This window comes from Moschus berezovskii, chromosome 10, assembly GCF_049115385.1.
Source record: "Moschus berezovskii isolate FMDL1 chromosome 10, NW_MosBer_1.0, whole genome shotgun sequence".
NCBI classification, from domain to species: Eukaryota; Metazoa; Chordata; class Mammalia; order Artiodactyla; family Moschidae; genus Moschus; species Moschus berezovskii.
The window spans coordinates 26,669,685-26,683,355 of record NC_142469.1 but is presented as its reverse complement, the minus strand read 5'-3'; the positions used below and the strand labels follow the sequence as shown (position 1 = coordinate 26,683,355).

General features: G+C 33.5%; 1 protein-coding gene across 2 annotated transcripts in view; it reads left to right on the top strand.

The window, feature by feature from the left end:
* The window catches only part of IBTK (inhibitor of Bruton tyrosine kinase), a 104,107-nt gene that overhangs the window by 73,220 nt on the left and 17,216 nt on the right, over positions 1-13,671 (top strand). For both annotated transcript variants that reach the window (XM_055432827.2, XM_055432826.2), the window contains exons 20-25: positions 114-235; positions 1,824-1,936; positions 3,773-3,921; positions 5,733-5,896; positions 7,629-7,721; positions 8,275-8,418. In XM_055432827.2, coding sequence (XP_055288802.2) covers positions 114-235; positions 1,824-1,936; positions 3,773-3,921; positions 5,733-5,896; positions 7,629-7,721; positions 8,275-8,418 — 785 coding nt within the window. The remainder of the gene's footprint in view (positions 1-113; positions 236-1,823; positions 1,937-3,772; positions 3,922-5,732; positions 5,897-7,628; positions 7,722-8,274; positions 8,419-13,671) is intronic.

Here is a 13,671-nt window from a genome sequence, read left to right as displayed (position 1 = left end):
TCTGGCTGTTTTACTGGTTGTAGATGGAAGGGGCGAGAGAAAGGTAGATGATGTCATTCTTCTACACATTTTGTAGAATTTATAAGAAAAAAGTAACGTATTTTTTCTTATAGATTCCAGCAATGGAGAGAAGAGTCATTACACCATATCAAGATGGACCAGATATTAGCTATTTGGATGTAGAAGATGGAGATATCTTTTTGAAAGAAGAAGTAAATGTGGAACAGAATTACTCGTAAGCTTTAGATTTTTTTTTTCCTGTTTCTTTTCTCCTTCCCCCATTCCCAATCTTGGATACTGTTGGCACTTTTGTATTGACACTGAAAGAAAATGAGAAAATTAACATAGAAAATAGGTATTTATGTCCATTCTTAGCCTTGATAGGAATGCATAATTAATATTTGCAGATATAACAAAATTAAGCATAAGCATAAAAGGAATATAGCCTTCCAGTTTAATATGTTGGGTTGAATAAGTGCAGTTATCTTCAGTACCTTTCCAAACCCTGCAGAGAGTATAGTAATGAAATGAAAGAGGCATTTTGTGCTAGAGTAGAGAGAACGGGAAAGGAATAAGTAGCAGTCAGGAGATGTTAATGTTGTGGAAGTTAGAAAGTGGTTGTTGAGCAATAATGACTTAGAGCAGAAAAGACAAAACAGAATTCTTGACAGGCTGAAGAATTAGAGGTTTATGAAGACCAGTGTACCTGGATGGATTTCAAAGAGAGCATTGTTTGAGAATTTTTCTAAAAGCATTGATCTACTCCTGAACCAAATAAGTGCCTCTCCTCCATCTTGATAGAAGAGAAAAGGTTTGCCTTCTGGGGAGGGTGAACCAAGGGGATTCATCAGCCATTCCTCTAGATCCCTCAGTGTAGAGAACCCTACTAGTTCAAGATACATGAGCTACAATGCCTGGCATTTGGGAGTCCTCCGATAAAATATCCCAGGTTCTACATAATCTCCCTGTTGACTGTTTGACAAGTCATGTTTAGAATTTCCAGTCTGTGTTTTAGGCTAGTTTATCAGCTGGTTATAGAATCACTTTCCCTTTACTTGGTAAATGACCTGTTAAAATTTTGGGATGTTCAAGTAATTTACTACATATGAGTGTATATATATGTAAGTGTATAATAATCAACTGTGTCGCTCTCTGAAATGTTCCTCTTGGTTCCAGGAGTTATTTTTAACTTCTTTTCTGGAGTTTGATGGTAGCTGTTGGGATACTTGATACTTAAAAAGTCTGACTTGGATGTATGATGTGTTGTCACATTAAAAGTTATCATAAAATTAACACTGACTTAAGTATATTATCCTTTACAAAATAATAGTATTCATAGCTGACCTGCGTTAACTGGGGATAAATTATGTAATGAGATTTATTATGTTTAGATGAGATAAGATACTTGTAGTCCTCATAGATAGTGTTATTTTCCCTTTTCTGGTTAATAATGCTTAATTCAAAGAATTAAGCAGCCCCTGAAATACTTTAAAAATTATCACCAAATAGTTCTAGTTCCAGATCATAGATTATAATAGTTTGTATGTGAACATGTACAGTATTTTACTTCTCAGAGTATTTTCATATATACCACCTTGTTTCTGACGTTCACAGAAATACTAGAGTTACAGTGTGATAGAATCACATTGAAGTTTAGTGGAGCTCTGGGCCACATAGATAAATGGGACTCTAGAGCATGTGTATTCTTATGTGTTTTCTGTTTGATCAAAATGCTGTATTCCATTGCTCAAAATTTCATTGTTCTGTTTTACTTCTAACTTAACTTTCTTAAAATAACTTTTATATTTGCTTTTTTCTCCTAGGGAAAGTATGTTCAAGAAGACAAAAACAAAAGCGAAAAAGAAGCAACGTAAACGGTCAGATAGTTCTGGAGGATATAATCTTTCAGATATTATTCAGAGTCCGCCATCTACAGGTGAGTGGAACCTCTTTGAGGGTTTATTTTCTGATCTAATCTTTCACGACTCTCTTCCTTATCTAATTCATTTAACATGTGTCGTATACTATTACATACCATCTGCTGGGTCTACAGAAACAGATAATCCTTGTCTTAGGGAGGCCACAGAAGATGGTGTGTACTGTGGTTAAGTACTCTGATATCTGCTCTGTGAGCACGAGAGAGGCACCCAAAGCAGTCTGAGAAGATCTGTTAGAGGACACATCTGTTAGAGGAAAGTGATAGCTGAGCTGGCTCTTGCAGAGTAAAGAGAGGTTAGTTAAGAAGAGGCAGGTTGACATAAGAGTATAGGGCAGTGTTTCAAGTAGAAAGATTGCACATTTCTTATGCATACAGTTCAGCTTGGCTCACCATATCAGATCTCTGCAGATAGGAGATAGGTTGGAGAGGGTCAGACTTTGGAAGACATTAATTAACAATACTATCTAGTGTTACAGTCTACACTCAAATTTCCCTACTTGTCCAAAAATGTTTTTATAGCCTTTTTTGTTTTAATATAAAAGAAAATCTGATGTCTTACTAAGATTGACATTGCCTTTGCTTATTAATGTTTTTTTAGTGTTTTTAAACTAGAGTAGCACCCCCTCACAATGTTTTGTTCTGTTTTCAGAAGTTGAGGCCAGTGGTGGTATAGACTACCCTATATTCTAGATTCATCTGATTAGATCTAAATTAAACTACCTAAATTTTAACTTTAGATAAAAATTTGAAGTGTAAACAAATAATGACACTAAAATATGGCTTCGAGGAATAGTAGGTGTATCTATAGCAGTAAGACAAACTGGTGCAATTTCTATCCACAATATTTTCTTTCATAGTCAATCAGCTTTATACAAACAAGAACAAATGAGGTATTTGACATGTTTGATAAATAATGTGAAGAATAATTGTTTTAGGTAATATAAAAGATATTTTAAAAGATAGCTAATGTAAAGGTCTTTCTCATTGACTACATATCTTGATTCCTATTTTAGGACCTTTTCAAGTTCAAAATTCTGTGATTTTTCATTCTCTGTATTACATGAATTACCTCACATCCTTAGAAGGAAGCATAGGTACATTGATGGGAAGATATTTAGATAGACAGACAAACATGGAACTAGTGATTTTCCAAATACCTAAAAGGTTTATGGACAAGCAGACATTTGGTTTGTTTTAAATGATGTTATTGTTAGCACATGTGTTAGAGTCATAGCATTTCAGAATTGGAAGAGACTTTAGTAATGAACTAATTTATGCCTCGTCCTTTAAACTTGAAGCAAGGTCAGAAAACTTTTACGTGATTTCAGGTAGTAACAGACAGAAGTAGAATTTATTTTCTTGATTTCCCTTTGGTATTCTTCCTGCTAGACTACTATTTCTGTGGCCAAAGCAAATAATGAAATTTAATAGGGGCCAAATAAAAAAAGACCTATTATTGAAGAAATTTTGAGTATGAGACTAATTTCATCAAGGGCAGTTGTGTCAAGGCTTAATTTTTGTGTTGATCCTTAAAGTTAGAAGACATTATTTATTAGATTAATTTATAATTGACTTTTGGGAACATTCCACTAGTAAATATACTCTGTTTTATAAAAAAGAGTTTACTTTTGTCTTCCTTTTTTATATGGGGAAAATATTCTGAGTCACTTCTTACATTAGATACCAAATAGCAATCTTCCTCATAATTGATATGTTATTGAAATGATTAAAACTTGTTTTAAAACCTCCATTTCAATTTTTTTACTTCATTAAAGTATTTGGTTCTTGTATGTTTAGATGTGTTTAAATGTTTAAAAACTTTTTACCTTTTAGGATTGTTAAAGTCTGATAAGACCAATTCTGTGGAGTCTCTTCCAGAACTGTTGACATCAGACTCTGAAGGAAGCTATGCAGGAGTGGGTAGTCCTAGAGATTTACAATCTCCTGACTTTACAACAGGATTTAATTCAGATAAGTCTGAGGTTTGTCTTTGTTTTTTAATGCACTATTTTCTTCAAATTCTAGTCTAGAGATAGTTTAGTCTTTCATTGTTTTTACTCTAAAGTGAAAGTTGCTCAGTTATGTCCAATTCTGCAACCCCATGGACTATACAGTCCATGGAATTCTGCAGGCCAGAATACTGGAGTGGATAACTGTTCCCATCTCCAGAGGATCTTCCTAACCCAGGAATTGACCTGGGGTCTCATGCATTGCCAGCGGATTCTTTACCAGCTGAGCTACTAAGAACCCAGCTTTTTATACTGGGCTTTTTTACAAGTGTTTTACTCTAAAACACTCCTCTAATTGGTTTATAAAATATATATATATATAATTAGTGACATAATACATGGAGTATTTTCTCAAATTTGCCTAATGTTTCTACTCTTAAAGATTTTAATGGCAGTGTTGAGCTCTTTATGATATTTCTAATCTTTCTACATTAAATATAATATTGATGTAAAGTACAACAATACTGTATAGACAATACTGTATAGTTGAAATATATGTGTATGTGTAGTTGCTCAGTCGTGTCTGACTCTTTGCAACCCCATAGAGCCCACCAGGCTCCTTTGTTCATGGAATTTTCCAGGCAAGAATACTGAAGTGGGTTGCCATTTCCTACTCTAAGATCTTCCTGATGCAGGAATCGAACCCATGTCTCTTGTGTCTCCTGCACTGGCAGACAAAGTCCTTGCTAGTAGCACCACCTGTATATTCATGGCTGGATTACTTGAAATTTATTTTATGGAATGTCAGTTAACACTAGATAAAAACTAAGGAAAATTATTTTGAAAATGAGCTGAATTTGGAAAATCTGTTTAGTATCTTTCCTCCATGGTATTTAAGAACAATGCAATCTGAAATAGAGTTCTTCTAGTCTAGCATAATTGACACCAAGCTGCTGAATTCCTAGTCTGGTCAACTCTAGGGAGGCCATATTTTAGACATCTCTTAACATTTTATTCCATAGTTGTTAATTTACAGGGAATGAAAACATCTAATTTACCAGATACAATTTTTTTCTAACCTCTGTGCATTCACAAAACATATCAGAATATCTAGAAATTTGTGAGACCTCAGAAGATGTACCCTTTATTAAGAGTTTTCTAGGCCTCAAGGATTGATACAAAACAAATTTTTATTAAATATTTTTATGTAGAGTAGAGATTTGGGGGCAATTCATATTACACTAAGGTTGGTCTGGAAGACAGTTGAGGTTTAAAGGAAGGTTGAAGTGCCTTTATAGCAGTAGTAGAAGAATTTATCCTGGCAGTGGAAATAACTATTTCAGTAACTTCCTTGACCTCTTTTAATAGCAATAGTTTTAGTATCCCTTATGAAGTGACAATATTATTTGGCTCTCATTTTATTCAGAGTCCTTTAAGTATATTCAGCATGAATTATGTGACATTTATACAAAACTTTAATTTTTTTTCATCTTAAATTCATGGACATTAATTTTAAAGTTACTGCTTCATATCTTATTTGCACCACTTATATTAACATTTTTCTTTAATGCTCATGTAAGTAGGAATTTAATATGCAGATTTATTTCCCTTAAAATTATTCCCAAAGCTTCCAGTAATTAGGTTATAGCCACTGAGGATTTGAAAACTGATCAAGATACTAAACTATAGAAGAAGTGAATTAAAAGTGCTAGATGATTATTGTCATAAAATTTTATTCTTTAATATAGTTTAACCAGTATTTACTGAGTACCAACTGTGTGTAAACTGCTGTGCTAGGGGTGCCTGTTATTACTCAATTAAAAAAAATTTTTTTTTACCTCCAGGGGAAAATTAAATCATATGTTAATGGTACACCTCCTGCATATTTTAGGGAAGATTTAAAACCATGGGAAAAATCACCAGTACTTAAAATAACTGCTCCACAGCCCATTCCCAGTAACAGAATTGATACTACAAGCTCTTCCAGTTGGGTTTCTGGCTCTTTCAGGTAGGATTTTTATTTTGTTCTGTACTGTACTTGTTAGTCAGCAAAATATCATTCATTCTTAGTCAAATTAAAATTTTTAATGGAACACATTTAAAAACATTAATATTAATTTCTAATATAGAGAAAATGATCTAACGGCATACAGATTACCAGCTAAAGTGGATACAAATTACTAATTAGCTAAAATAGGCTCTTTTTCCAGACAAAATATAGTTGCCTTTGTAGTGTCATTAATGAATACTAGTAAATCCTCTGTAACAAACAGATACATGCACGCAGTGACTTGATATCACCATTTTTTTTCTAAAGAATAGTGTATATTAGTAAAAACACCCACTCAGGAAGACCATTTTGTCTTTTATAGGTTTAATCTTTTCTTTAGCACATTAAAGGGTATCTCATAAAATGTGTTGTTTTTCAGTTATTGTCAGAAGATATTAATTTAATGTTATACTGTAGTTTTAACATATATATTCTATCCATAATTTTTTTTTATTTAGAAAATCCAGTTTTTAAAACTGAAGGAGTAAATTTGTTTTGTAAATGTGTTTACAAAACAAAGTTATCTGACTTTCTTGTTCCAGGAACACAGTTTCCCAGGTCTGCTTTTTAGTTTGTAAGACCCAAATTCTGCATTATCCATATACTCTGGTGTCTTACTCTCAGAAGTTATTAATTCTCCACACCAGTCTGTTGCACGACTTTGATGTTACTTTTAGGAATACACCCTGCTGCACGAAGGCTGCTGTCTTACTGTATAAAATGTCTGTATGGTTGTTCTTAGGTTCTAGGACAAATCTGTAGTTCTGTACACTCCTTCTGTTAGCCAGGATGCAGATTTTGAGATCTGTGTGTACATATATCATCAGGTTCATATTTTCCCTCAAAGTTATCCATTGAGTGATCTTGTTTAAAATAGTTTCAAAAAAATAAAAAAGTTTCTTTGGGAGGTGGGGTAGGGATGTATATAATTGCAGGGAAAGAGTTATATGTACTTAAGTGTATGTCAAGTTCTTATTAGGTTTCTGAACTGAAGATTTAAGTGTTTTTATAAGTTCACTTTTCACCTACTCTGTTCTTTGTGCAAAAAAAAAACCATCCATCTAGGAAAACAGTTTAAATACTGTATATAAAATAATGAAAGATAGTAATGCTCATTATTTAATAAAGTTTGTAAAGTACAAAGCAAAAAAAAATGAAGAAGTAAACATAGTTAAAATACAGTATTCTTTCAAAATGCTTATTGAGGTTGTTCTTCATCTTTATTACCTAGTATGGTTTATTATAGGCTTAAAACTATTAATTGCCTTACTAGTTATACTATCATCTGGACCATTTGTGTAAATATTTTGAAATATGCTCTGTTTCACAGTTGGAATAAAGATTATGATGTCCTGGTTTATGGTCTAAAGATGGTCAGAAAGTGGTTTCAGAACTTTTTGCATAAGTAGACATACTTGTGGGAACACTTGGAAGCATCTTCTAATCATTAATGTTAGACTGCTTTATTAAACATGTATCACTTAACATTTGACTTTAGATACATTTTAATTATTATTTATGTATGTATATATAAAAGTAGCTTTCATTTATCCTTTTTAAAGTTGACCACAGCTGAAAAAATGAACCTAAATTGTCCTCTCATTAATGATGTTATATATAATTTACAGTTTTAGTAATATTTGGGTATAAAGTAATGAATGGGTTGTAAAGTAACTTTTATGTCTTTTAGTCCTGTCAGCCCTCCTGTCTTGGATCTCAGAACCATCATGCAAATTGAAGAAAGTAGACAGAAATGTGGAACTACACCAAAGACAAATTTGGGGTTGGTTACAAAATCATAAAAAGGAAAAAACATGTTGTATTATAGTTTTGCCCTAAAGAATTGGAAAGACCTACTATACCTTTCCTATTATTTTTCTGCATTTGATGTTAAAGTTAGTTTTAAGCTTTTTTCTATTAATAGGTAATTTAGCCTCCATAACATTATTTCTTGCTGCTGCTGCTGCTAAGTCACTTCAGACATGCTAAAGATTGAGTTGGGTTGATAGATCAGCTCTTGTGGAATACAATATTATATGCCAGAAATTGGCCTCTAAAATAATCAGTATAGGCTATTTCTGATATAAGTGTGATGCACGCTATTACAAGGGCTCATTGTAGCTATTACTTTATCCTTGGTCGTATAAACTGATTATATATATATATGGTCACTGTTGAAACTTGTGATCATTTTGATCTAGTAATAGTAAAATTTCATCAAATAAACACAAAGCAATATAATTACCTGTAATCTTAAGCAGAAATTTCTAGCAAAATTATTTCTTATGGAATTAAACTTTCTCAGAAGCAGTAAAACTGATTGGTTTATTTTCTAGAAAAATGATTTCTCATGGAGTTAAACTTTCTCAGAAGCAACGAAAAATGATTGCAATGACTACCAAAGATAATAATTCAGGAATGAATAACATGGAGACAGCTTTAAGTGCTCCTTCAAAAAGCCCCAAGCCAGCAAATGCATGGTATGCTCTAATTTTTATTAAAATAAGCTTTGTACATTAGCTTTTAAGGCGGTTCTTGGCTTTGTTTTTTTTTTTTCCCATGAATCAGACCTTGGGAAATACTTTATTTTTCTGTTTATTTTGACAAGTATATCATGAATTTCAAATTTTTTTCATATGTGTAGATAAAATTTCTTCTTGGTATTTTAATTAATGTTTATTGCTAAAGTAGTTTGAGAGCATTATTTTTTCATTGTTTTATAAAAATAATATATATCATGGAGAAGTTTGATAAATCTCTTTTAGTACCCTAATTTCTTTGCACATTCCATGTATGTGTCATGAATATCTTTGTTATCATAGCTTGTCATTGTCACTTTTAAGCAGGGCTGTTCACTTACCAATATGTTATATAGTTTTCTCTATTAGAATCTAACCATAAATGCAGCATTAATAGGAATCATTTCCAAAGAGTTCAGATGGCAATTTTGAGATATGTGAAATAGATTGTACTTCCTATTTCCCTTCCATCCTCCTTATTTGGTAACTAATATCATAATAGACTTAATTTTTATTTTTGGCTGCACTTCATCGGTATGCATGGGCATTCTCTGGCTGTGGCGTGTGGCCTCAATGGTTGTGGCATCTAGACTCTAGGGTATGCAGGCTCAGTAGTTGTAGGGCTTGGGCCCAGCTGCTCTGTGGCATGTGGAATCTTCCTGGACCAGGATTGAATCATGTCCCCTTCATTGGTAGGCAGATCCCCAGCCTCCATACCACCAGGGAAGTTCACTAATAGAATATGTGGAAACCAGTTTTAGAGGAAAAATACCTGGATATATGAAGTGCCAGAAAAAACCCTGTTGCTGCTGTCACAAGCATAGAAGAGGGTACTGGAGGTTACCCTTGGGGAGATCCTTTCATTGCTTCTAATGCCACTTTTTATCTATAAGAAGGAATATTTTTTCCCAGTTAAAATGCAAATTATTTTAAAGAGAGTGTCAACTCAGTTTGATTGCTATCAGTAAGACTAAATGTCAGAACCACTAGTAAATCTGAAACTTGATCCCAGACAAAAAAAGACGAGAAAACCCAATTTAAAAAGAAAAGAGTAAAACTTGAGGGAATGGGTTTAGTAGAATGTTTCAATTCATTGATATTTGTTGTGTAGCTTCTACATGCAAGGCATGTTCTAGTTTCTGATAAGGCAATATACAAAAGTAATTTGATCACTGCCTCTGTTAGGTTTATGGAATAGCTGTTAAAATAGAGTTAATGTTTTTCCTAAACGAAAGTATGGAAAAGACCAAAAAAAAAAAAACTTCTTAAATTACTTCTCAAGATACTAAATATATTGCAATTTGAGTCAGTTAACTAAGCACATGAGGAAGCTTTCTGCTGTCATGTCAGTCGTGTCCAACTCTGTGAGCCCATGGACCAAAGCCCACCAGGCTCCTTTGTCCATGGGATTCTCCAAGCAAGAATACTGGAGTGGATTGCCATTCCCTTTCCAGGGGATCTTCCTGACCCAGGGATCAAACCCGTGTCTCTTATGTTTCCTGCATTGGCAGGCAGGGTCTTTACAACTAGTGCCACCTGGGAAGCCCGGGGAAGCTTTGGGCTTAGTAAATACAATTTCAGCCATGCCATCAACCAGTTTCCTTATTTAAAAACAAAAAGTAAATGAACAAAAGAGGGAACAAAACAATGATCACTCAAGTTGGGAAATTCAATAGACTTACTCCAACTCTTGGTTTAGAATCCATTTCAAACCCCAACCCCAATAAAAATCATTCCAACCCCAATAAATTCTCTTTTGTCTGGTTAAGATTCACAACAGAACCATCGTATGATTGTAGTTCCATTTTTTACACCTTTATTTTTCCCTGGAATAACTAATTCCCTTACTGGGAAACATCCCAGATAACTTACGACTTTTGTTTTTTATTGGAACCATTTTCATTTAGAACGCTGAGTTCTCTGAAAAACTAGGCCTTTTTCAGGCATGCTTAATACTGTGATCTTGAGACTTCTCTTAATTGTCATCCTGGGGATTTCCTTAGCTTCACTCCAGTGTTCAATCCCCAGTTTCCTAGAGGCTGTATTTTTCGCTTTCTTGGTTTATTCTTTGATTTGAGGTAGCTCACTCCATATCAAAACTGGTAGTTTTCTGATGAAGAATGTATAGGATGTACATTTTTGGAGCTCTTATAACTGAAAATATTTTTATTCTCCCCACCCTTGACTGATAGATGGGAACAGAATTCTGAGTTGCAAATCATTTGTAGAGTTCCTTTTTCTTATTTCTATTGGGAAGTCTAATGCCATTCCAATTCCTAACTCTTAATATGTTACCAGTTTCTTTCCCTCCTCCCCCCTTTTTATCTCTAGTGTTCTTAAATTTCATAGTGAATTGCCTTCATGTGGGTTCTTTTTTGATACATTATACTGGCTACTTGGTGGGCTCTCTTATTAATTGTGCAAAGCATGTCTAGGAATATCCAAGTCTAGGAACAACTTATATACTGTTTGATACTTTCTTCCTGTTTTCTCTGGAAATCATATTAGAAAAAAAGGAATAGATTTGTTTTCCTGAGGATATCTCTTGTAAATGTTGGTCTAAATAAAGTTGGTAGAATTTCAAGTTTGCTCAGCTTTGAAAAAATAGAAAATTAATATGAAATTAGCATTTTAATTTGATTTGATTTACAGATTGCGTATATGGAATATATTCATTGCTATAGCGATTTTTTTCAACTACTTCTCAAAGGGACATGTTCATCTCCTGATAAATCATCTAATGTGATTTTTCTTAATTATTAAAGGATGTTTTTATTCTGTTTTTATCTTAATAACGGGCTTCCCTGGTGACTCAGCAGTAAAGAATCCACCTCCAATATAGGAGGTGTGGTTTTGACCCCTGGGTTGGGAAAAAATCCCCTGGAGAAGGAAACTGCAACCCACTCCAGTATTCTTGCCTGGGAAATCCCAAGAACAGAGGAGCTTGGCGGGCTACATACAGTCCATGGGGTCGTAAGAGAGTGAGACACAACTTAGCAACTAAACAACAACTTCTTTATAATAAGGTTAATGTGCAATTCATTAGCAAATCACAAGTTAGCCCTTTAAGTCTACTTCTGGTTGTGGTAGGGAATTTACTTAGTTTGTTCACCCATTCATTCACCTAGTCTGTATGATGAATTCCAGTGTGTAACAGTACTCCTGCTGCATGAAGTTAGGTGTGACAGTGTTAAATATGAAAAATAACTGGTTTTTGCATTACAATGAAATTCTAACCAGTTGACTTTTAAATCTGTTGTGAAAACACCAAGTATATATGGGAGTTGATCACTTTTCATTATCCTTTATTTTACTTGGAGAAATAAAACTGCATTTCTCACCAGCCATCTTGAGTGGAAGAATGCACAATCTTTGTGGCCTGGCTGTATGAATGTAACTTCTTCCAAATTCCATTTTGAGCTAACCTATAAACTAAGTTCAGTTGTTTAAATTTTTAGCTAGAAATTTTACTCCTTAAAGCACAATTTTTAGAGCTTCCTTAGTTGAGAAAAAAAAATGTTGATTAATTTTTTATGTGGCTACAAATGTCTGCAAATGCTTCTTAAGTTTCTCTGGCTGCTAAAATGGAAAAGAGCCAGAGCCTTTGAGTTAGGAAAGTAAAATTGTGGGAAATCAGACATCAGACACTGTTTCAAATTATGGCATGATCAGTGGAAAGAATAATAGAATTCATTTAAAGAAGTCTGCATAAGATAATTTATAAGTAACCACTATACATGATTAATAAACATGCGAATATAAGATATCTTGTAAGTAAGCATTGTTACCTATATTTATTCTTAAGGAGATGTTATCATAAATAGCTATGAAGAAATAATTTTTTTTAGGGTGTACACTATTTACCACATCTAGAAGTTTGCAGATTACCAAAGTTTGGTAATTTGACATCTTGTGGTTTTTATACAGATGATTGTGAAGTTTCTGTATTTAGAGACATGAATTACTTACAAAAGACATTCATCAGATTTTTTTGGCAGAGTATTTGCCAGCAGTGTTCCCAGTGACTAATAATACAAAGTACTTTATAGCATAGTTGTGTTGTTTGCCAGTAGAAACTTTCAGGTATGTGTATTTTGGGGAGGAGAAGGAGTTGGTAAGGAAATGGGGTGTGCTTCTTTGTATTTAATTTTTTAATGTTCTTCACATGTATGTGCTTTGGAGAAAATTTTGTGATAAAGTCAAAGTCAGGTAAGTTCCTTTTGAAGAAATATCTTTAACGTGAATGCCTTGGTAGGTCATATTTCTGATAAATCTGTAAAGAAAATTTCTCTCATATGATTTAAGAATTTTACATAGGGTGAATGATTTTCTGTGAATGTAATATAGTGATTAAGCCTGGTAATCAGGAGTCAGCCTTGCCTTAATTTTAAAATGTGGATATATTGCCTAGTAGCAGTGTGAATTCAGATTAAGTCTTTAATCTGACTTTCCAGTCTTCCTCTGTCAGATCAGTTATTTAATCTTTCTCTTTTCTTGTTCATAAATAGGCTAAAAACAGGACCTATTTCACAGGGGTATTGTGAAGAGTAAACAGTTAATGAAACACATCTAGAACAGCACCTTAAGCATTGTATAATATAAATATTAACCATTAGTATGTAAATAAAATGTAACTTTATTTGTAATATGTTCACATGATTGATTTCTTTAGCGTGTATTGAGTTATTGGTGAGTTTTTTCCTTAGAAAAACCTTATGTGAGGGAGTTGTATTTAATTATTGAGCAGGTAGAAATTTGGTAGAAGGTTTCAGCTGATTTTGTTACGAATAGATGCTTATTAGCTCATATACCAACAAAACTAAGTGTGCATCATCATTTTCCTTCCATCTATGTCATCTTTCGCACTTTATAAGGAGTATTATTTTGATTCTTATTGAAGCCAGTGATAGACTAGATGGCCAAGCATGAGTTTTGTGATCATTAAGAACTAACTGGGTTTGGATCCCAGGTCTGCTTATCTCTGGTGATCTGAGGGTCATTCAGATGCCTCAGCTTTGGTTGTGCTCTTTTAAATTTAGGTTGTGATGAAAATACTTTAAGCATTATTGTTGTAAAGATTAAATGAGATGATGCATATAAAAGTGTTTTGGTGGTTAGGTCAGAATCAGATATATATTAGTTATTCAGACAAGAACATTTCATGCAAAGATAGGCATAATAAAGGACAGATATGATATGGACCTAAGAGAAGCA